This window comes from Nycticebus coucang, chromosome 1 (assembly GCF_027406575.1).
Source record: "Nycticebus coucang isolate mNycCou1 chromosome 1, mNycCou1.pri, whole genome shotgun sequence".
Lineage (NCBI taxonomy): Eukaryota > Metazoa > Chordata > Mammalia > Primates > Lorisidae > Nycticebus > Nycticebus coucang.
This window is the reverse complement of record NC_069780.1, coordinates 98,850,241-98,875,419: the sequence shown is the minus strand read 5'-3', so window position 1 is coordinate 98,875,419 and position 25,179 is coordinate 98,850,241. Positions and strand designations below refer to the sequence as shown.

At 45.5% G+C, this 25,179-nt stretch overlaps 1 protein-coding gene across 12 annotated transcripts in view; it reads left to right on the top strand.

Annotated features, from left to right (window-relative positions):
• Positions 1-23,663, top strand: part of TENM3 (teneurin transmembrane protein 3) — a 953,923-nt gene extending 930,260 nt beyond the window's left edge. For all 12 annotated transcript variants that reach the window (XM_053585025.1, XM_053585092.1, XM_053585086.1 and 9 more), the window contains 4 exons: positions 8,445-8,741; positions 11,917-13,528; positions 17,331-17,461; positions 20,362-23,663. In XM_053585025.1, the coding sequence (XP_053441000.1) occupies positions 8,445-8,741; positions 11,917-13,528; positions 17,331-17,461; positions 20,362-21,117 (2,796 nt within the window). In that variant the 3' untranslated portion in view covers positions 21,118-23,663. The remainder of the gene's footprint in view (positions 1-8,444; positions 8,742-11,916; positions 13,529-17,330; positions 17,462-20,361) is intronic.
• Positions 23,664-25,179: the final 1,516 nt, after the last annotated feature.

Sequence of the window (25,179 nt, the reverse complement as noted above, 5' to 3'; positions counted from 1 at the left end):
TCAGAACAAAATTTCCTGCCATCTTCCTTTTTTAAACGAATCTTCAAAAGGCCAGTTTGCAATGATGTGTACAATTGTGAGGTCATAACTCGAAGAATAATTACTAAATGTGTGTTAAGATGGCCACAGCCCTCTATGTCTGGTGGGTGGCCTGTGTACCCTGTCCTGTCTCCCCTATTGAGTGCTGTGCCTGAGCCTGAGTTAGACCAGCCACCACACCATTAAGATTGCCGGTGATAAAAGCTACTTAATGTTTTCCTCAATAGATCTATGATTTAAAAATAAACTCTTCCCTGGGAAATTAGAAACTTGTGTAGAGCATAATCGCAAACAGCCAGGATTCTTATTTTACTCATATTATCTTCGTAACCGTCTGCGTTTTCCTTTGCCTGTGTATCGGCCATTAGGACTGATGGCTTCTAAATGTGAACATGAAATAGGAAAGAATTGGCTTGAATATGAACAGCTTTCAAATTGTAAATACATGTATTGAAAGAGACAGACTGGCCCTTGAAAGATGAATTCTTTCTTGGCATTCTCAATTTTTTTTCTTTTTCTTTTTTTGAGACAGAGTCTCTCTCTGTCACCCTGAGTAGAGTGCTGTGGCATCACAGCTCACAGCAACCTCAAACTTTTGGACTCAAGGGATCCTCCTGCATCAGCCTCCTGAGTAGCCAGGACTACAAACACCCACCACCACACCCAGCTAATTTTTCTATTTTTAGTAGATACAAGGGTCTCACTGTTCCTCAGGCTGATCTTGAACTCCTGAGCTCAAGGGATCCTCCCCACAGCCTCCCAGAGTGCTGGAATTATAGGCATGAGCCACCACACCTGGCCTCAATATTTTAAAACTACAGTTTAGGGGCGGCGCCTGTGGCTCAGTCCGTAAGGTGCTGGCCCCATATACCGAGGGTGACGGGTTCAAGCCCGGCCCCGGCCAAACTGAAACCAAAAAATAGCCGGGTGTTGTGGCGGGCATCTGTAGTCCCAGCTACTTGGGAGGCTGAGGCAAGAGAATCGCTTAAGCCCAGGAGTTGGAGGTTGCTGTGAGCTGTGTGAGGCCACGGCACTCTACCGAGGGCCATAAAGTGAGACCCTGTCTCTACAAAAAAAAAAAAAAAAAAACTACAGTTTAGGTACACAGAAAAGGGCAAACCTGATACCCTAACTGCTGCCTCTTTCCTACTGATGGAAAACTCCAATCTATATTACTTTTATAAGAAAAGTGATATTTCTGATTATGCTAGTATAATTGAGCTTTGCAAAATGTTCTCTGCAATTCCTCTTTATGTGTTTTTTAATCCATCTTATAATGTGATCCAGATCTATCTAGGCATATGAAGGGAAGCTGTGATTTATGATAGCTGTTCAGTAAAGATAACGTTGATTAAATACTGAAAAATAGGTTGCAAAAAACCACCTTCAACCATCATAAACTGAGCCTGATTCATTCTTTCTATTAGTAAGCAAATTTTAATTTATCACATAAGTTAGGAAATTCTTCCCAACATTACTTCCCTTGCCATTTAAAAAGAATTACTGGCCGGGCATGGTGGCTCAACCCTAAGTCCTGGCACTCTGGAAGGCCAAGGCAGATGGATAGCTTAAGCTCAGGAATTCGAGATCAGCCTGAGCAAGACTGCATATCTACTAAAAATAGAAAAGCTAGCCAGGTGTGGTGTTGGGCGCCTGTAGTTCCAGCTACTTGGGAGGCTGAGGCAAGAGGATCACTTGAGCCCAGGAATTTCAGGTTGCTGTGAGCTATGATAGCGTGGCACTCTATCTAGGGTAATAAAGTGAAAATGTCTCCAAAAAATTACTTAAAATTAAAGAGAAAGGACAAAACATGGGGTTCACTGTTAATGTCATTTTCCTGCACCCAAAATGATTAAATTATTACCCTAACAAGCCAACATTATTGAGTTTGGCAATCCTTCAGAGTAAGAAAACAGCTACCAAATAATGTCTCTGTCTAGAGAAATGAAGTTAAAAAAAGAATCAGTCGACACAGACTGTGTCTAACTCATTGGCTATATTCTGATTCTGCTTCGATTGTAAGACAGGTGTTTGGGACTCTAAATGTATGGTCTTCTGGGACCAAGGCTGTGTGTTCCCTCCAACCTCCTCACGTGCTGTGGGAACAGGATGACCTAGTCCCCATCCTATGTGGTTCCGGCTGGCGGCTGCCACTGGGGAGGCTGGAGAGACGTCAGCTTGTGAGACAGCTGAGAAGAAAAAAATGCCGGGCAGTAGAAGGAGAAAGAAATGGGGGTGAATGAGGTAATGGGCAAGAAAACAAGCTCCAGGTGCCTTCCAGGTCACTTTCCTGGCATCCTGCTCTACCTCCAAAGTGACCCCAGCTCCTGCCTTTCCTCGACTGAAAAGCCTCCACCGCTGTGTCCACTTCTCTGGCCTCTACTTACGGCCACCTCCCAGGGCCTCTGCTGCAGAGGCCACTGTATAGACAAAAGCTAGTTTGTAGGCTTTTCCCCTGAAACAGGAATAATGTGTGTGCGCGCGCACGTACACACACACATGTGCACACACAACACACTCATAGCATCACACGTCTTCCCAGACACGGGACTTCAACAAAAGAGACCCATTCCTCTAAGCATAAAGAAACAACACACGTACTCAATACGAAATTGGAACTGATCAGTCAACACTCACGTGCACATATAGACACAAATCTCAATGAAAATTAAGCTGGGGGGACAGGGAGGAGAGGATGGGTGAATTCACATCTGAGGGTGCAGTACAGACCGTCTGGGTAAAGGGCACACTTACACGTATAACTTTAACTCAATGTGTACAAAAACTACGTAAACAAAACCGGGTTTTGAAATTAAATCCCCTGCTATTCTGTAATTAAAAAGTGATCAAAACAGTAGCAAGAAAAAAAGAAAAACAATAAGAAAAATATGAAAATTAAACAGTAAGAACGGAAGAGACACACTGGTACTGCTCACTCTGTTCTCCTAACTCCGCATAGCAAGGACAACGCAGCCCTTCACTAGAATGTTAAGAAAATACATGTTCCAGAGGAGAGTCCACTTTTTCCAACAGTAAACCTACAGGAAAATAAGAACATCTCTGAATCTGTCTCTCTTTTTTTTTTCTCTTTTGAGGCAGCATCTCGCTCTGTCACCCTGGGTAGAGTGCCATGTCATCATCATAGCTCACAGCAACCCCCAACTCCTGGGCTCAAGCGATCCTCCTGCCTCAGCCTCCCGAGCAGCTGGGACTAGAGGCACCTTGCCATCATGCCTGGCTAGTTTTTCTATTTTTAGCAGAGAGGGGTCTCTTGTTCAGGCTGGTCTCCAACTCCTGAGCTCATGTGATCCACACACCTTGGCCTCCCGGGGTGCTGGGGTTATAGGCACGAACCACCGCACCTGGCCCAGTTTCCTTATCTATGTACATCTGTATTGAATCAGACATTACATAATATTACCTAGGTCATATCACAGCATTATGATACAGACGTGACAGAGAGAGTGAGCTCTGTCACAGGTCAATGAAATTTTCCCTCTATTGCATGCAATTGTTACAAGAATCAAATGAGACAATGTGAAAATAGTTTGTTTATTAAGTTTTTTTATTTTTTTAATTTTTTTTTTTATTGTTGCCGTTTGGCCGGGGTTGGGTTTGAACTCACCACCCTCAGCATATAAAATCCAAGGCATGATTATGTATTCCCTAACCTTGCCCCCCATCACTCCACCATGTACAGAAACATCGGGCATTTCCACTTGCACCGCAGACGACCAGAAAGGAGCCGCTCAGCAGGCTAGAGGGAGACGGTCAGCGGACAGAGGGAAGAGCGGGAAGTACTTTGTCCAGACCATGAAAGGAAGTCAGGCAGAGTAGAGGAGAGAGAGGAAATTCAATCTTACATCTCTGGTTCTCTGCCTCACCCTAAGTGAAGAAAATACCGCACTCATAAGGGAAAAAGGACTAGAATACACAGGCCTGGGTGTTAGTTTCTTTCCAAGTGGCAGAATCACAAGGCCTCAGTGAGACATGTCAGAAAATAAACTATTTAAAACGGCCCGTGCGGTCTCCTGAAAGGAGGCTTCCAGCTGATGTGTTTGATTGCTCTGGCAGAGACATTGGAGCCATCACCAGGGATGGTTCCCTCCTCCTCCCAAAGATGAGATTAGATGTGCCAGCTCTGACTGCTAATTTTGCTCCTCTGTGGATTCTAAGAGAGAAATTCTGGGAAGAAAGTGATGATATGAAAATCTGGCGTGAGGACTGAGCCTGGAGTCTGGTACAGTGGGAGAGAAGGGACGGGGCGGCTCACCATGGCAGGAGGGCGAGCCCAAGAGCCAGACAGTCCCCTTTCCTGAGAGAGAGACGGCCCCTCTCTGACCAGGCATTCTTTCCAGCAGAAAGTTGTTTTTGTTTTTAAGGTATTGACCTAAATTTAATTATATGCCTAGTACATGATGGGCACTCAAATATTTATCCAATAAATGAAAGAATGAGGAAAGCCAGCGTGACAATGTGGGTGCTATCAATTTCATTGCATCCAGATCTTTCTTTTTTTTCTGGTTTTTTTTTGAGACAGAGCTTTACTCTGTCACCCTGGGTAGAGTGCTATGGCATCATCAGAGCTCACAGCCACCTCAAATTCCTGGGCTCAAGTGATCCTCTTGCCTTAGCCTCCCAAGTAGCTGGGACTACAGGTGACTCACCGCCACACCCGGCTAGTTTTTCTATTTTTAGCAGAGACAGGATCTGGCTCTTGCTCAGGCTGGACATCAGACCTTTCTAAGAAAGAGACGGGCTACATGCGTAGTACACCCTTGCAGATGTTTGACCACTGTAAATAAGCTTAAAGATAGATATAACAGATTAAATAGAGATGTGTGTGTACGTATATATGTATTTTAAAAAATTAGAAATAAAAAAGGCAGGGAGTAGAGGCTGGGCATGATGGCTCACGCCTATAACCCGGCATGCTGGGAGGCCAAGTCGGGCAGATTGTCTGAGCTCAGGAGTTCAAGACCAGCCTGAGCAAGAGCAAGACCCCATCTCTACTAAAGATAGAAAAACTAATAGGGGCATGGTGGGGGGCGCTTACAGTCCCAGCTACTCAAGAGGCTGAGGAAGGAAGAACTGCTTGAGTCCAGGAGTTTGAGGTTACGGTGAGCTATGATGCCACAGTATTCTACCCAGGATGACAGAGTGAGACTGTCTCTTTTCCATGAGATGTGTGTCAGTAAGGACCAATCCCTCACTGCTGTACTTTGCTTACCATACCCAAGGGAGACAGTCCAGGCAAGTTGGAAGGGGTAGAAAATATGTGCTGTCTGTGAGTGGCTTCAGAAATTTTACTTATGGAATAACAGTGGTTGGGACCTGGGGAGAGTAAGAGAAGCCTTGGGTAGGTGGGAAAGAACATGGCCACATTCCAAGTCTTTCCTGACCACTCCAGTTTGAGCATCCCAGAAAAGCATCCGGTACAGTATTTGTCTGAAAAGAGAAAAATGTGCACTCCTGTCCAGATGTTTAGTCTCACAGTACTTCTAGATGCTTCTGTGTGGTGACACGTTGGTATGGGACACCGCAGCAACAGCAGAGACTCCACTTGGCTTCCGTGTCACGTGGCCACACTCACAAACCCAGATTTCTCACACTGTAATGGGAGGAAATAGTGCAAAGATAAATGAGAGCTGAGGGAAGCAGTAAGGAACTGAACTGAAAATAAAACAATTGCAAAGTAAAAGACAGATGCGGTGATAATGTGGGCCACACTGTCCACGGAAGCTACAGTCTTTCAGAATTATTTGAAACCTGGAATAATTTAAGGAAGAACAAAGAAGGCAAAGCTAAACATGCAGGGGTTTGGGGTTTTTTTTTTCTTCTTAAAATAAAGTGAGAGCGTCCAGAGACTAAAGAAAACCATTTAAATTGTGCAAAACCTCTTCCTAAAGCATCAAAAAACATAGTGTAGCCTGCTGTCTCACATCTGTGATCCCAGCACTCTGGGAGGCTGAGGCAAGTGGATCACTTGAGCTCAGGAGTTTGAGGTCAGCCTGAGCAAGAGTGAGACCCCATCTCTACTAAAAAGTTAGAAAAACTAGCCAAGCATGGTGGTGGGCATCTGTAGTCCCAGCTGCTCAGGAGACTGAGGCAGGAGGATCTCTTGAGCCCAAGAGATTAAGGTTGCTGTGAGTTATGATGCCACTGCAGTCTAGCCAGGGTAACAGAGCAAGACTCTATCTCAAAAAAAAAAAAAAAGTACAAAGTATAAATTGAAGAACTTGATTCTGCCAGTTAGCAAGTTAATTTGCTACTGGCAGATTTGTTCCTAATCTTTCTAGATTTGGAATATTAGTGAACAACTTCTTTTCTAAAGCAATACAAAACATTCTTCAAAGCTAGACTCAAAAATTTCACAAAATTCCTAGGAAGTGGGGAGCAATTATTAATACATGCAGACTTGCCACATGGGAGAGTGGAAGGTCAGGAAGCCTCCAGCTGCCCAGTCAAGGTCAAGTCAAATCGCTGAGAGACAGAGCCCAAGGGATGTCCTCCAGCCTCCTACAGACAGGCAGAACAGAATCAGAGGGGTTGAAACCCCAAAGTCATGCTGCTTCGCGGCCCTGTCCGTACGGAGTTCAGGTGTTTCGACTCCTACAGCTTTCCCCAACCCCTACACCCTCCCCCCCACCCATGGCCCAGTGTTGTGAGGTTTCCCCACATTACTTAGATCTCCTAAGTTATACCTAGGGCTCCACCCTTCCTCATTTTTGTGTAAATCATTTCCAAGGGTTTCTCCCTCAACATCACTTCTTTTTAGCTCACAGTGTCACCTTCCTGTGGATGTCACCGTTCTCCCTTTGAACAGCTAATGGGAAAAGTTTAAGCCTAAGGAGTATTTTTGCATGGAACATGTTTAATGTCGGTGACAGAATGCAAAATCCAGTTTTATCCCAATGTCACACACATATACAGGCGTATCACATAGGTACATATACAGATGTGTACATACATATACAAATGTGAGTGGTGTGTATATAAAATGCATACAGACGTTGCCAAAAATATATGTACACGTTTTAAGAAAAGAAAAAAACTGTATTAAAATTGTTAATACTCAATACATAGTGATAAGAAAGGATGAATACAAGTCATATTGAACACCTCTTAGAATTGCAGAAGTCAAACATAACTTGAGTATTACCATTTTAAGGTAGATTTTCCCTTTCTTAAAATGTGTATGCATTATTTGGGTGCCTTCTGTGCATATGTAAAATTGATCAGAGAGAGCTGTTGATTTTGAAGGTTCTGGCTAGGATGTGGTTACATAAAATTAAGATTTTCCCATTTAATTTTTAACAATGCAAACAGTTACTGAACTTTTTAGAATGTGCAAGCCTCCAGCCCCACAACCGTGCTGTGAACTGAAGAATGAACAGGCCGTGGTCTGAGCCTTCACTGGCCTGCAGACACTTGAACCTATAGTTAAACTTCCATGGCACATTTAAATTATGTTAATTAAAAAAAAGTTAAAAAAAAGAATATACTTACTATGCTTTGAACTTCTTTCGAAAATAATTTAAAGAATGATCTTTAAAATTTTTCACAGCACACCAGGGTGCCATGGCACACCAGTTGAAAATCACTGGTGTAGACTATTTGGAAAGTAGAACTTAACTGGGGTCACATTCCCAAGAATGTGGGTTTGTGTGTGACGGCAAGAGTTAGTCAAAGACTCTGGACATGGCATCGAGCCATACAGAGATGCCAACAAAATAGCATCCCCTGGATTTGTGAGCTAACTACAATATTCAATCTGGGAGACTTGGTAGGTAAGCATGCTGAAGTCTCTACCAGGTAACCAGATCTAATCAGGAAAAAGACACTCTAAAAAATCATGGCATTTCAGCACTGAGCCCAAAGCAATGATCATGTTTGTAACCTGCTGCTATTTAAGCTTATTAATAATTTACAGTCATGTGGGTTCCAGCTTCTACTTAACTGCTCTTCAAAGGGTTAGAGTCACATTTACCCCTGCGTTTATTTAATGTAGCCATGATTAATTTACCAAGCCATGATTTCCTAATGTCTTCTTGGGGGAGGAGCTTGGAGTCATTTACCTGCTTTATCACCTTCAGATCTTCCGGACAAACTTTAAAGCAAATACACATCGGTGTTTTCTTACCACCTATTTTAGTTTACAGCATTTAATTGGAAAGATTTTAAGCAAATGCCAGGCGGTCTTTCTGCTTAATAAAACCTTTTATAAAGAGCAGTTAATCTACTGCCTCGCACAAGTACCCAACAAGTTGCTAAATTAATTTATTGACAAAGAGGATCAATCATCATAAGCGGTGTTTAAACAATACTGGGGACTCAGAAGAGTAATCAGGGACCAGTGCTGGGACAGCATGATTCATTTTATCTTCTTGTTGGTGTTGTCACAGGTTAACGGCAGAAACCTCCTCTCTGTTGACTTTGATCGAACAACAAAGACAGAAAAGATCTATGACGACCACCGTAAATTCCTGCTGCGGATTGCCTACGACACATCCGGCCACCCCACTCTCTGGCTGCCCAGCAGCAAGCTGATGGCCGTCAACGTCACTTACTCGTCCACAGGCCAAATTGCCAGCATCCAGAGAGGCACCACCAGCGAGAAAGTGGATTATGATGGGCAGGGGAGGATTGTATCCCGAGTCTTTGCAGACGGGAAAATGTGGAGTTATACCTACTTAGAAAAGGTACACTGGATGCTCAGGGTGACAGGGAGATGGGGTGACTAGTATTTCCCAGCATGCTGGAAAACCAGCACCACATGACTGCATTCTATTTATTATTCTAAGTACCAATATGGAAGTCACACTGGCACAGCCGTGATGAATCTCTGCATTAGCAAAGTCGTTTCTCCTTAGTTAAGTTCCACTATCTGAGACCCTTTTAAGTGACAGGCACTGACACTGTCCAGCTGCCAAGCACAGCCACTGACAACGTTCACAAATGAGGCCTTGAGCATGGCAGTTGCTTGTAAATAATTCCTGTGTCAGCTCTTTCCTTTCTGAAAGAGCCCCTACGTTCGCACAGGGGAGGCTGTTCATTTCGTGTTGTTCCTAACCACAGCTTCAAACGTACTCACAAAAGGCATGTGAATCCTGTTTAAAGCAGCAGTTCTTAACCTGTGGGTCTCAACCCACAGGAACTGTATTAAAGGGCCATGGCATTAAGAAAGCTGAGAATCACTGAGTTAAAGCATTGTTAACCAAAAGAGGTGATTTTCTTTGGAAGCCATGCTTTGGGTGGCCTCTCTCCTTTATTGCACACGGAAAAGTTAAGCTTGCTACTTCAGGTGTTTCCCCTTTCTTAAGAACTGTGCATGAGACCAACAATGAAGACCTGGGCAGGGCGCCGTGGCTCACGCCTGTAATCCCAGCACTCTGGGAGGCTGAACCAACGGAATGCTTGAGCCTAGGAGTTGGAGACCAGCCTGAAAAGAGCAAGACCCTGTCTTCACTAAAAATAGAGAAAATTAGTCAGGTTTGGTGGCACACACATGTAGTCCCAGCGACTTGGGAGACTGAGGCAAGGAGGATCATGTGAGCCCGGGAGTTTGAGATTGCTGTGAGCGAGGCTGATGCCAGGGCACTCACCCAGGTTGACAGAGGGAGACTCTGTCTCAGGAAAGAAAAAAAAAAAAAGGAACAAGATCTTATCACACATGCAGAAAATGCTAAGTTATACAATGTGCAGCTTCAGGCACTGACTAGGATCAGAGGGAATGAAAGTGAAAGAAAAGGAAGAAGAAAGGAAATTGAATATCCCTGTAATTTCTTTTTAAAAACATGCAATCCAGCAAACAGCATAAGCATGCCACCCTTTATTTGCCTTAGAGACAAACGTTCCTGCTAGGAAAGGACTTGGTTTTGAGGTTCTATCCACCTCCCAGCTGAAAGCCAATTGCACAGTCACTGCCCCCACCCTCCTGACATCAGAAGTCATGCATTGTCACCAAATGCATCACAGCCACAGCATTGCTGTGCTCACCTCACATACTCTTGTCCATTACCAGACCTATTCTAGGAACCGCCTGGGCCCAAACTCAGCCCCCACCTGAGCTCTCCTGTCTGATCCCGGGAGGCCGAAGCTCACTGTACAGTGCTGCCCAACTCTGGACTCTTCCCCACAGGACCCTCCCGGCCAGTCCAGCCTCTTGAATATTCACCATTTCTGCTGTCCATGCAAGAGACTCCTCCTTGAGACATTGGGCTGTGACTGTTAGATAACAAGCTCCTTCCGTGCTGATCACCCCACTCTCCAGGAGGTCATTCAGGGGGTTATCTGTTGAGGCCTTTCTGGGAACAAATCCTAACATGTAACATGCAGCTCAGCCTCCAGCCTAACAAGGTCCAAGGCAGCATCTTCCAGTGGGCAGGGATCATGGCTTGATTCTGAGCCGCTTTTCTCCATTTAAGTCTATTACACGTTAAAATTACAGAAACATAAGGCCTGATGCAGTGGCTCACACCTGTAATCCTAACACTACAGAGGCTGAGGCAGGTAGATTGCCTGAGCTCACAGGTTTGAGACCAGCCTGAGCCAAAGCAAGACCTCATCTCTAAAAATAGCCGGGTGTTGTGGCGGGCTCCTGTAGTCCCAGCTACTCAAGAGGCTGAGGCAAGAGAATCGCTTGAGCCCAAGAGTTTTAAGTTACTGTGAGCTATGATGCTACAGCACTGTACCGAGGGCAACATAGTGAGACTCTGTCTCAAAAAAAAGAAAATTACAAAAACATAAACACCCAGACCCTAAAAAATAATAGTAGGGATCATAATATGACTGAAAATGCTTCAAGGGAGCCAAGAAACATATCGCTGACAAGACCTGTTGTGACAAAATGACCAAGGCAGTGGCCAAGCTCACCTTTGTGGACCACTGGAGATCAGAAAAGCCAGCAAATCCTTTATTGTCGTTCCATCTTTACAAATCCCTAAAATCCACCCAAACTTTCCATTTCCTCGCTAGGATAGGCACAGGAAGCCAAAACTTCATGGCCAAACAAGTCATATTTTACTCACCAACATCCAATGTGAGTTTGGAAGACTGCAGAGCTGGGTACTGACACTTGCTGAATTCAGCAGCAGTCCAGGCCTGCCTCGGGAGGATGCCACCTAGTAGGAACAGCTCAGGATATTCACTACACCTGCATGCAAACCTTCACCGGACATGCCTTCAGAAGACATTCTGTGGAAGCTTAAGTCATGCAAAGAAGCTGGCTTCAGGCGCCCCCAGCCTGACCGTCTTCCCCATGCTGCCAACTATCATCTGGTCTACTGCGGGGTAGAGAAGTGTCCTCAGAGGGAAGAGCAGCCCAGGCCCTGTGTGACTGTCATGATTTTCTTTTTTTTTCCTTTGAGACAGAGTCTCACTCTGTCACCCTGGGCAGAGTGCTGTGGTATCATCATAGCTCACAGCAACCTCAAACTCTTGGGCTCAGATGATCCTCCTGCCTCAGCCTTCCAAGTAGCTGGGACTACAGGTGCCCGCCACAATGCCCGTGGGTAGTTTTTCTCTTTTTAGTAGAGATGGGGGGGGTCTCACTCTTGCTCAGGCTGGTCTCGAACTCCTCAGCTTAAGGGATCTTCCTTGGTTTTCCAGAGTGCTGAGATTACAGGTGTGAGCCACTATGCCTGGCCCACATTAATTAATCTCGAGTCACTAATGACAGAACACCTCACCATTATGCATCCAAGCAGATTAGGAAGGAAATCATTAACAACTAAAAGGTCAAGGACCGCTCAACTGAAATGAAAATGTTTTCCTCAAGTAGAATGTTTCTGTGCGATTGTGGTCACTGAACCCACTTCTGCCCTGCCCCCTCCCCTTTTCACAAACACTGGTAACAAATATGTTCTCTCTTTATAGTCTATGGTGCTCCTGCTTCACAGCCAGCGGCAGTACATCTTTGAATACGACATGTGGGACCGCCTGTCTGCTATCACCATGCCCAGTGTGGCCCGTCACACCATGCAGACCATCCGGTCCATCGGCTACTACCGGAACATATACAACCCCCCCGAGAGCAACGCCTCAGTCATCACAGACTACAATGAGGAAGGGCTGCTTCTGCAAAAGGCTTTCTTGGGCACAAGTCGAAGGGTCTTATTCAAATATCGGAGGCAGACCCGGCTCTCAGAAATTTTATATGACAGCACAAGAGTCAGTTTTACCTACGACGAAACAGCAGGCGTTCTCAAAACAGTGAATCTTCAGAGTGATGGTTTTATTTGCACCATCAGATACCGACAAATTGGCCCCCTGATTGACAGACAGATCTTCCGCTTCAGTGAGGATGGGATGGTCAATGCCAGGTTTGACTACAGCTACGACAACAGCTTCCGCGTGACCAGCATGCAGGGCGTCATCAACGAGACTCCCCTGCCCATTGACCTCTACCAGTTCGATGACATTTCTGGCAAAGTTGAGCAGTTTGGAAAATTTGGAGTTATCTATTACGATATCAACCAGATCATTTCCACAGCCGTGATGACTTACACGAAGCACTTTGATGCCCACGGGCGCATCAAGGAAATTCAGTATGAGATATTCAGGTCACTCATGTACTGGATTACAATTCAGTATGACAACATGGGTCGGGTGACCAAGAGAGAGATTAAGATAGGGCCCTTTGCCAACACCACCAAATACGCTTACGAGTATGACGTGGATGGACAGCTGCAAACAGTCTACCTGAACGAGAAGATTATGTGGAGGTACAACTATGACCTCAACGGGAACCTCCATCTCCTGAACCCCAGTAACAGTGCACGGCTGACGCCTCTCCGCTATGACCTGCGAGACAGAATCACTCGGCTGGGCGATGTCCAGTATCGGTTGGATGAAGATGGCTTCCTCCGACAGAGAGGTACAGAAATCTTTGAGTATAGCTCCAAGGGGCTTCTGACCCGAGTTTACAGTAAAGGCAGTGGCTGGACAGTGATCTATCGCTACGATGGCCTGGGAAGGCGCGTCTCCAGCAAAACCAGCCTCGGGCAACACCTGCAGTTCTTCTATGCTGACCTAACTTATCCCACCAGGATCACTCATGTCTACAACCATTCAAGTTCAGAAATTACATCTCTTTACTATGACCTCCAGGGACATCTCTTTGCCATGGAAATCAGCAGTGGGGATGAGTTCTACATTGCATCAGATAACACAGGGACACCGCTGGCTGTTTTCAGTAGCAATGGGCTCATGCTGAAGCAGATTCAGTACACCGCCTATGGGGAAATCTATTTTGACTCCAATATTGATTTTCAACTGGTCATTGGGTTTCATGGTGGGTTGTATGACCCACTCACCAAATTAATCCACTTTGGAGAAAGAGATTATGACATTTTGGCAGGGCGATGGACAACGCCCGACATAGAAATATGGAAGAGAATTGGGAAGGACCCAGCCCCTTTTAACCTGTACATGTTTAGGAATAACAACCCTGCCAGCAAAATCCATGATGTGAAAGAGTACATCACGGGTAAGCGTGCTTTTTTCCAAGTGCTGAATTGCTGTAATCATGTGGTTAATACACAAAATACATAGTATTGCTCCTTTTTAACTATATACTTTACTCACGCAAATTCAAATCAGATGCCTCGAATATACCTTTCAAGTGTATTCATTTCTCTGTGAACTCACAGAGAAAGGACGACAAGAAAATGAGGCACAGTTACTTCCCATTCTGCCTGCCAATGCCCAAGGCCACAGGTTTTGAAATGATGTGGAATCCAGTCATTTAAAAGAAGGGAATTGACAGGACAAGCAAAACACCTGATCAACTCGGAGTCCCCAAATTAGTTCCAGTCCCAGCTCCTCTCCTAAAAGTTGTGTGGCATACTGGTTCTGAGTCGCAAGTTTCTTGTACTATAGAATGGGGATAATAATCCTGCCTCATGGCATAAGATATAAAATTATATAAATTCTACATTAAACAGTAACTACCTTGCAAATGGGTAATGTTGGAATTTTGTTGTTTTGGGGGTTTGTTTGAGACAGAGTTTCACTCTGCCGCCCTGGATAGAGGGCTATGGCATCACAGCTCACAGCAACCTCAAACTTCTGGGCTAAAGAAATCCTCCTGCCTCAGCCTCCCCAGTAGCTGGGATTATAGCTCCCACCACAATGCCTGGCTAATTTTTCTATTTTTAGTAGAGATAAGGTCTTGCTCTTGCTCAGGCTGGTCAAATTGCTGAACTCAGGCACTCCACCCACCTCAGCCTCCCAGAGTGCTGGGATTACACGTGTGAGCCACTGCACCCAGCCAGTGTCGGGGTTTTTATACATGGGTAAAGTTCTTATGGAGATACCTGGTGTGAAACATAATTCAGTGACACCCTGGGAGGTGTTTAATTCCTTCTTCACCACTGCCACCTCGGGACAATAATGGAACAGTTTCTCCCCGTCAGCTTCTTAGGCAATGGATCCAATGTCTGGTCTCCCTTGAATCCTCTGACACCACCGATCCTTGTTGCTGTTAAGTGCAGTTCTTACTTGGTGGCCCTACTTGTAGGCACACTAGTTTCTCCACCAATATGGGGTAATTTTCAGGGTATACATTTAAGACCTTTCTAAATTTAGTGCATGTTACTTTTTTGGCTTTGCAAGGTTTCTTGTCCTTTTTTTTGTTTGTTTGTTTTTTGTTTTAGTTTGGAGACAGAGTCTTACTCTGTCACCTGGGTAGAGTGCCATGGCATCATAGCTTACAGCAACCTCAAACTCTTGGACACAAGGTATCCTTTTGCATCAGCCTTCCCAGTAGCTGGAAATACATTCGCCTGCTGCCACACCTGGATAGTTTTTGTACTTTTAGTAGAGATGGGGTCTTGCTCTTACTAAGACTGGTCTGGAACTCCTGGGCTCAAGTGATCCTCCCACGTCAGCCTCCCAGAGGGCTAGGATACAGGTATAAGCCACCTCACCTGGCTAGTTTTGCAAGATTTAAAACTTTGGATCCCACTTCTGCCACCACAGGACCAGCAGGATATAAAATAGAGATAAGGTCCTCGCAAGCTCCACTCCCCCCTGCAATGAGCTGACCCTTCCCTTCTGAACCCCCTGCTTCCACCCCCCAGCCCTGATTCCCTCTCTGCCACATCCACATTTCTTGGAGGAAGTTTCTTTCCCTCTTGGTTTGGTTTGGTTTAAGGTTTTTCTGTCTGGTTTGGCTTGTTTAGGTGCTCCTCAGGTTACCTCTTCTCCAGCTCACTAAAAGGGCCTACTGAAATGTCCCTCGGATCTCAGAACAGCCCTCCCGTGCTGCCCTCCTCCCTTTCACACCTGCTCCTGCCTTCCCAGACTCCTGAACACGTGTCTGTCCTCTGGGTGTCCCTTCTTCAGCGACCCCCTTGTGGTCTCTTCACCTGGGTTTTCAGCACACTCTGCATTCCATTCCCATGACTTGGGCAGTGCTTCTCAACTCCGGAGACCCCCTGACGTTCACTGATGCACAGACATTATTCAAAGGAAGAGAATTCCCCCCCACCCCCACCCTTACTCCAACACTGGGGGGGAGAAATAATTTTCACCCCAAATACAAGATTCCCCCCACAGAAGCTTGTCTGTGCTCTTGCAAGGAAAAGTGTCACTTTCCATGCTATGTGGTCAGCCTGGGACGTTTTTCTTCCAGCACCGCTACCACCATCCTATTTAACCATTGCTGACTAGTCACGAGTTACTATCCAGTAACATGGATAGTTTCTGTGCAAAACTGCCAGTCAGCTAGGCACTAAGTGATTGTAGTTATAAGCAGCTGAGAGATGAGGAGGAAAGAAAGAAGAAAACAGGCTGAACTTGGGGCAACTGAGTGGGAGAAATGAAGCGAGGAACAGCTGCTGTGTCATTCGTATTGTTACCCGGCAATTTACACAGAAACTATCCACAAGTAGCTCGTGAGCAGTCAGCAAAACATTAATAAGAGGGCGAATATCACTGCTTTGGTACCAAATGGTGCCTGGACAAAGGACCCACCAGGGGGGCAGTGAGCTGAGAGTTTACGCCCTAGAGAAGGGGACAGTCGCCTCCATCCTTCTGACACTTGGTGACTACTGGTTTCTAAGGGCCATTGGCAGAGGCTGGCTGAAGGGCCAGGAAATCCACAGATCCTGAATTCACCCTCTCCTAGCAACTCGGACCACAGGGAATGCCATAGCAGCATTTTCTGAAATACATCAAAAGAGAGAGATGGGACAGCCTAAAATATATTAAGTGAAATGCGATGTCAAATTTTTCAGCAATGTGCTTAATGTATAAAATAATCTACACCCAACTGTACTCATAAAGCTGCAAACCTGCTGAGTAGTTCTGTAACATTATAACCTCCAGAATAGAATAAAAGCCTTATTCTGGGCTTAATGGGTTTTGGAAGTCACATGGCAATATTTTAAAATACCATTTTAAAGGTTTCCAGGTTTGCTCCCTGAAAAGTTTGTCTCCACTAGTATGTGGTGAGCCTTTGAAGTCACAGGTGTGGTGATCAGGATGTCCATGCCCTTGGCCAGCATCGCCAGCTTTCAGCATTCATCTCTGATTAACAATCAAATGTTGACTTTCACACTCCTAATTTAGGGTTTTTATTAATAGAAAATGGGTCGTGGAAGTCCTGGGGCAATCTGCTTTGAAAGCTGATGACACACAACTTCTGTTTCAGAGCAGCCTTCACTAACTACAAAAACCAATCCCGTTGCCTCCTGCAACTCTGCCTCTTCCTTGCTGCTGTGTGTTGTTATTACTCTTTTTGTCACCATTATGAGCGCAGGATGTCACTTAGCTGGGATGACAGTTTATCTGGTCCAAAATGTTGGTAGCATTTGCCATTAAGGTTGTCCTCTGAAGGTCATTGTTCTCCCAAGATCTAAAAACAGTAGAATTTTGAATTAGAGGATGAAGGCAAACGTGTTCTTTTTGAGATTATTACTTGTGAAACTGGGGGTTTTTTTAAGTAAGAATTTAAATTAATGAAACCAGGCTGGGTGCAGCGGCTCAATGCCTGTCATCCCAGCACTCTGGGAGGCCAACTGCTCAGAAGATCACGAGACCCTGTCTCTACTAAAAATAGAAAAACTGGCCAGATGTTGTGGCAGGTGCCTGTAGTCTCAGCTACTCAGGAGGCTGAGGCAAGAGGATCACTTGAGCCCAAGAGTTTGAGGTAGGTTGAGCTGTGATGATGCCATGGTACTTTACCCAGGGCACATAGTGAGACTTAGTCTCAAAATAAAATAATTAATGAATGCACAAAATAAATAAATTCTCAAAACCTTTCATTTTGAACATTCTTCTCCTAGATGTTAACAGCTGGCTGGTGACATTTGGATTCCATCTGCACAATGCTATTCCTGGATTCCCTGTTCCCAAATTTGACTTAACAGAACCTTCATATGAACTTGTGAAGAGTCAGCAGTGGGATGATGTACCGGTAAGAAACCAAAAAGAAAGCTACGAAAGGTGATGAGTGTGGCCTCCTCTCCTTGTCTTATTTATCCACATTGAATCACGTTTCCCTTGTGAAAATTACACCAAAACGGTTTTCAATTTTTTGACTCTTTCCGAAAAGAAAAATACCACTTCCTCCATATTTCTGTTAAAAGAACCAGAGCTTGTTAAACAGGCTTGAATGTGTTTTTAGTAAGGCTAATAAAAGAAAGACATTATCAAAAGGTAATAAAACACAGACGCTCACCTTTGAGTGCTGGGTTTCTACAGAAAGCTCGTGAAAACACATTTATGGCACTTGAGACCCAAAGACAAAAATATACCAAGAGGGCGGGGAGGGGTCCGCGGGGGTGAGCGGGGCATGGAGGGGTGCGCAGGGGTAGGGGCCCCAGAAATCCACAGCTGGGGAGGGTCATATGACAGATGAGTGACCCACAGCAATGCCACAAAGTTCACCTTCTTTAAAATATTAACAGTGTTTCATGGGAAAAGATTACAAAGAAAAATAAATGTTCTCTGGTAAGACTGTCTACAACCAAGAGGGTTTATAGAATTTTCTGAGAATAACATATCAAGAGGCTGGGAACAGTTATGAGAAATAAACGAAATAGAACGGAAAGTTGTAAAGTCAAAGGTGCCATTTCACAAAATGGCATATTCAACCCCACCATTCAGAGAGTGGAAAGGAACATACCACAGAAACACCAGGATTTCTAGCTTAAAGCAAGAACAATTAGAAATCAAGAAATTGGATTACCCCATAATGATAAAAGTGTAGAGTTTCTTAGATTAATTTTCCCCTCCCCCTTGAGCAATTGCCTAGAATGTCAGTGATTACAAAGAGAAAGGGCGATCGTGATGAACACACACACACACACACAGTACTAACACCACGCTTTCTTTTCACATGTGTCATTCTTAACATAAAAGTAATTCCTTTTTCAAATGTTACAAATATAGGCACGCACTGCGCAGCAAGGTTTCGGTCCAGGAGCAACTGCACACACAACCGTGACCCCTTGAGCTTATGACACGGCATTTTTATCTCACCTTTCCTGTATTTAGATACACAAACACTCACTGTTGTGCTACAGCTGCACACAGTATTCAGGAAGTCACTGGCTGTACAGTTCTGTAGCCTCGGAGCTGTACCAGATATGAGGTCAGACAACTAAGTTCTCAGACTCATCCTAGAAAAAGTGCTGCAGACCTCATGGCTGGATATCACTATGGTCACTTTCAAGGTCCTCCCCTTGGCCATCTGGTGACCACAGTGATATTCAGCCACGAGGTCTATAGTACTTTCTCTAGGATGAGTTCACAAACTTAACTGGCAGAACTTGTACAACAACAGCTCTGATGGCCATTCCAGAAAAAGAGTTCCAGAATTGCTTTGAAGGGTGGTCTAAGCATTGGTGCACAGATTCCCAAGGGCAGGGCCTCAAAAGTGATTATAGTAATATTCAAAAGTGAGGTAAACAGCACTGTTTCTAGGGTGAGTTTAAGAACGTTACTGTCCGACTTCCTAGCCTAGGTGTGTAATAGGCTGTGCCATGTAGGTTTGTCCAAGTACACTCTGTGATGTTTGCACAACCACAATGTGTCCCATCGTGAGGCAGGGCGTGACTGTATACCTATGCTGACAAAGTGCCGTGAAGACGTGCTGAAGTTCCTTAAGGAACGTGCACATCCAAAGTCTGTATGACTTTCCAGTGTGTTTGAAAACACTTAAATCTCACCCAACCAAGTGCACCTGCCATCTTTTTCCCTAGGCAGCCTTTTAAATATAGTTCAAGTTCTCTGTCCAGAGAAGCACTTCTCAAGGACCTCTTAGGGAATGGCTAGCCAAGACACAGAGGCTGCCCCAAGCACAGAAAAACAATGGTTTCTTTTCACTGCTGCCAAAAAGACAGATATTTCCATCTGGGAAGCACTGGCCAGACATCTGGGAGAATAAGAAATACCTGAGTTCAGATGCCCACAATTTAAAACATTTGCCAATGTAAACATCCAATGTCCCTAAGTCTGTGGAAAGTACCTGTCTTCCTAAAATAATAAATACATTTCCAGCTGCCCCCACTGTCTGCTCATCCCTGAGCATTTCCGTTGTATGATTTCACTGGCAGTTCTCAGCTGAAAACTGTGTCCCCAAGAGAAGGGACAATGCATAAATGTTGCAAAGCATAGAATATAGGACCCAGGCCAGGCACGGTGGCTCACGCCTATAATCCCAGCAATCTGGGAGGCCTAGGCAGGTGGATCTTTTGAGCTTAGGAGTTCAAGACCAGCCCGAGCAAGAATGAGACCCCATCTCTTTAAAAAAAAGAAAGAAAGAAAGAAAGCAACTTGGAAGGCTGAGACAAGAGGATTGCTTGACCCCAGGAGTTTGAGGTTGCAGTTGCTGTGAGCTATAACGCCAGGGCACTCTTCCCAGGGTGACAGAGTAAGACTCTGTCTCAAAAAAAAAAAAAAAACAGGGCGGTGCCTGTGGCTCAGCGGGTAGGGCGCCGGTCCCATATGCCGGAGGTGGCGGGTTCAAACCCAGCCCCGGCCAAATTAAAAAAAAAAAAAAAAAACAATGGGACCCAGTGATGGGAGAGGCCTCCTGTGATGGATGAGGGACCCCACATACCAGGGCTCCCACGTGGAGTGGGCCTAGGAAGAGCATCTAGAAATTGTAGGAGAAAAACTCAAAACACGAATATTCTGCCCAGCCTAGAAACTTCAGAAAGCTTTTAAGTAACGCACTTTTATGTCTCAAAGCCCATCTGATCCCCTGCAGGGGAAGGGACCTTGAGTGTTCCCCCGCCTCCACGCACCCCCTTCCTGGTTACCTGGTGACACAGTCCTTCTTTCACGCTTCCCCCTGTCATTGCCTTCCAGCCCATTTTCGGAGTCCAGCAGCAAGTGGCCAGGCAAGCCAAGGCCTTCCTGTCCCTGGGCAAGATGGCAGAGGTGCAGGTGAGCCGGCACAAGGCGGGCGGCGAGCAGTCATGGCTGTGGTTTGCCACGGTCAAGTCGCTCATCGGCAAGGGCGTCATGCTGGCCGTGAGCCAGGGCCGCGTGCAGACCAACGTGCTCAACGTGGCCAATGAGGACTGCATCAAGGTGGCCGCCGTGCTCAACAATGCCTTCTACCTGGACAGCCTGCACTTCACCATCGAGGGCAAGGACACGCACTACTTCATCAAGACCACCACGCCCGAGAGCGACCTGGGCACGCTGCGGCTGACTAGCGGCCGCAAGGCGCTGGAGAACGGCATCAACGTGACCGTGTCGCAGTCCACCACGGTGGTCAACGGCAGGACGCGCAGGTTCGCCGACGTGGAGATGCAGTTCGGGGCGCTGGCTCTGCACGTGCGCTACGGCATGACCTTGGACGAGGAGAAGGCGCGCATCCTGGAGCAGGCGCGGCAGCGCGCGCTCGCCCGGGCCTGGGCACGCGAGCAGCAGCGCGTGCGCGACGGCGAGGAGGGCGCGCGCCTCTGGACCGAGGGCGAGAAGCGGCAGCTGCTGAGCGCCGGCAAGGTGCAGGGCTACGACGGCTACTACGTGCTGTCGGTGGAGCAGTACCCCGAGCTGGCCGACAGCGCCAACAACATCCAGTTCCTGCGGCAAAGCGAGATCGGCAAGAGGTAACGCCCGGAGAGGCGCGCGCCGTCCCCGGCCTCTCGCGGGGACACCGGACTGGCCGGCCGGAGCCTGGACACGTCTGCGCAGAGCGTTCTGGAGCACAACCCGAATCGGACTCTCCGGCACACGGAAGAGCCTTCTGGAAGAACGAAACTGCTGTTTAAAAAACCCACAAAGACAACTTTTTTCTGAATGACCTTAAAGGTGATCGGCTTTAAAGAATATGTTTACATGTGCATATGGCTGCACTCACTTGGACCTGAAGTAGTCAAAGAAAAAAATAATACTAATGAAAGAAAGAAAAACAAAAAAGGCCTCAACATTTGCTCTGGGCCTTCTGCTCCTCGCGCTGTATTCAAGGTCACACATGAGTACAGTGCTCCCAAACGTGACCGGATTGTCCTTTGCTTACAAGAAGTAGTCGCTCTGCGTAGGATGTGATACGTGTCTCTGTTCATCTGGGGCAGAATTGGCTGTTTATAGAGAACCCAGCTGCTTTCCCTGTGCAGCTTTGTAGAAGGACCTTGGCACAGCGACTTCTGCTCTGGCAAGGCTTTAATATCGGATTTTACGCTGCTAACTGGTTGGTTTGCCCTGGGGGAAAAAACTGGCACCTAGAATCCTTGTCGCTGATAAGCAAAGGAAATCCTGATTTTTTTTGTAAATTATGTGAGACAAGTTGTTTATGGATTTTTATATGAATTACAATTTACTGTACATCAAATATTAGTCTCAGAGGAGTTAATTTATGTAAAGTGTTTAAAAAGTTTATACTGAAAAAATAAAATGATAAAAACATGTGAACTGTGTGATTTTTTTAAAAGGATTGCACCTTTTGTTATCTGTTATAGCTGTACAGTATAAATTATTATATTGTAGAGATATAACGATTATGCCTATAATGTCCAGAAGTGTTAATATTTTTGTATTAGGTTGAAAAAAGATAATGTGCAACTTTCTATTACTAGATGGATAGGACAGTGCAATCCTACCTGGGTGGCAAATCAGAAAACCGTTCTTTTCTCTTCCTTCTCTTAACTCAGGGTGGGAGGAGTTCTCTGGCCCATTCTCAGCCCTGGAAGTCCGTGGGGAGTTTAAGAATTAAGCCCAGGGTTTTCACTATTACTGTCACCATTCTTGAAGCTCCATCTCAAGATGGAGGAGAGACCACATCAGATGCCCAGGAAGCATTTGCGAAGGGGGAAGGCTCTGATGTCGTGGCTGTGGCTGTGACTGTAGGTACCTAGGGAAGAGAGCAGAGACCCAACAGTGGTGAGCAGCCAGATGGAGCAAGATCACTCCGCTGCCAAGTCTTGGGTTTGGACCCTCAGGTCGCCAAGGGGGACAAGAAAGGGAGACAAAAGCTCCTGTAAGCCCACATGCCCACACCCTCTTGGGAGCCCATACGTGCGTACTTCGGAATGAGCCCATCCGTGAGCACTAAATCAGCCACAAAAATATTTTTAGAGAATATTCCTCAGTTCATTGAGCTATAGTACACAGTTTTCCTCTATGTATAATGGTGATAAAACATAGCAAGTGAACATGTCGTAAGCATAAAGTTTCAAGTGATGTATTGAAAATAATTTTCTAACCGCTTTGTATGTATCCCATACTCAAAATTGCACAGTAGGCGTGTTTATTAAAACAGATTGGCTGGGAGAGTTTCAAAATAGCTACTGAATTTACAGTGTCAGTGCTATTACTGTCTTTGTGTGTTAGGTAGCGCATACTGAAATCATTAATCTTCTAATGAATGCTGATATTTTATTAGAATGAAAGCACAGATTAGCATTAATTTTTTATCCTGGAAGTCCTTTGGCAAGTATTATGCAGCCCAAATTTAGCAAACAATGAGATTTCAAACCACATGAACATGGCTCTGGTTTACGTTTTCTTTTTTAACTGTTAACTTAGGTATTTGCAGTTCTGTTTAAGGGAACTGCGTTTAGCATGCTGTAAGTACTTTTGGGTGAAACAGGCTCTGAGACTAAATTCTCAGAAATGTTTCTGATGTATTGACCATGAAAAGCTTGTACCACATGACAGAAGTGAAATCATAATCTTAACCCCTTCTCAACAAGGACTGGTCTTTATACCAGCACCGACAAATAACAGACAGATCTGGAGTAATTCCTGGTGCTTATTTTAGATAAAATCAAATCAACCCAATTAGTGTCTTGTTAGTAGGTATAATAAGCCTATTTCTTTCTAAAAAAGACTTGTGATCTGGACATGCTTTTACAAGAAATAGTGACCTTGGGGAATATGTACAACAAAAGACCTTTTTCTAAGAGTTGGGGGAGGGGAGGGTGACTGTCTAATGAAAAGAATCAGCTTACAAAAAACAAAAGAAAAAGAAGAAATTGATATTCAAAGTATTTTAGGCAAAGCCAGTCAAAATGCTTTCATGATATTTTGAGATGTAAATTTTGTCTGATTTGTATTGTTCTTTTAATTTGCCTTCTTAACTTTATATGTGACCTGAATTTTCCATAACTTAATGACTATAGATTGCATCTAGGCATTCCAATAAAAGCCAACCCAATGTGTGTGTGTTCATATATTTTTTCAAATCTTGGGCTAGCAGTATTGCCTTTGTGTTTAATGTGGAGGATGGAAATAGTTGGGGGGAGCGTTGATTCTTCTGCCACTGGGCTGGTAATATCTTTTTGTGGGGGAAAGGGGGTCGTCCACTTGGCAGTTCAGCAGAGTGAAGGTCACAGGGCACACTCCCATGCCATGGCCTACTTTAGAAAAGCATTAAACACAACCTACAAAGCCAAACACTCTCACCATAAAGAAGAATTAAAAAAAAAAAAAATACTGCCTGTTACTACTGGAGAGCCGGCCTCATTCCTGTGATCCTGGCAGTAAGTGTGGTTAATTAAAACACTTGATTAGAATAATCAGTTTGGCCCTGATAAGCTCACAGCCTCCTGGAGATGTCTTAAATCTCCATACAGTCTGGCTGGTTTGGGGATGCTTAGTTCAGCAGTGTGGGGTGGCAGGGACAGGGCGTTGACATCGGTCCGCGGAGGCGGACTCCACACTTGCTCTGCAGTGACAGCCTCAACTTGCTACCATGTTGATCCAACAAGCAGTTCACTCCACTTGGCAAATGGGTCTATTTTCTTCTCCTTGCTTTAAACAGTAAGACACTCAAAACGGGAAATCTAGAAAAACACAGGCCAATTTGCTACTTTTCACGCTCTGCACTCCTTTCCTTAAAAGTAATGTCTGAGCAAGTGCACAGAAAAACAGCATAGGTAAAAATGATGTCTTAGAAAGTAATTCTCTGAGTGTGGGATGAGCTGTGAACTTGGCATTCATCTGTTTGTGTTCATCACACACTGCCTGGTAGATAAACGGGGTTCTGACTGCCCGCCCTCACATAAGCACCACAGCTAAATCTAAGTGCCTCAAGTGAAGACCAGTCCTCAAAGATGAGAAGACACTCCTGCCTTTGATGAACTTCCTAGCCATCCATGCCCACTGATCGCTCTGTTCACCATCTTTTCATTCTCCTTTTGTCCCGGCCTGCTCCAGAATACAGCTGTTTCTCTCACCTGCTGACAGCAAATCATTGTCCCAGGTGCTTTGGGATGAAAGATTTAAAAGGGGAAGCTGGAAGTCACTGGTCCACGTCATGTTCTGTCCGAGGCAAAACTGCCCAGGCAGTGCTCACAGCAGCTCACTCACGTGGTACAGAGGAGGACAAGTCCATCTGGACCAAGAACTGCCCACCTCAAGTGGGTCAGGATGTCATTTGAGTCCCAGCAGAGCGAGGCGGGGTGAGATCATCCACCCCTGGGATGCCTGGAAGTTCAACACTGCAAGATCCAACCCCTCCCAGTGATACCCCAATTCTATCCCTGTTTCCTGCAGGGGGGTGACATGATTCCAGCACCCCAGTCCACCAAATGCAGCAAAATCTTGAAGCTGGAAGTGGGACGGGCTTAGAGAATTTTGTATGAGTTGTCCAAGTTCACAGAAGTGGCTCAAGCCGAGGCGAGCATCTCCCCAGCGTGGCCCAGGGAGGGACCTGCCTGCTCCAAAGCTGCCGTC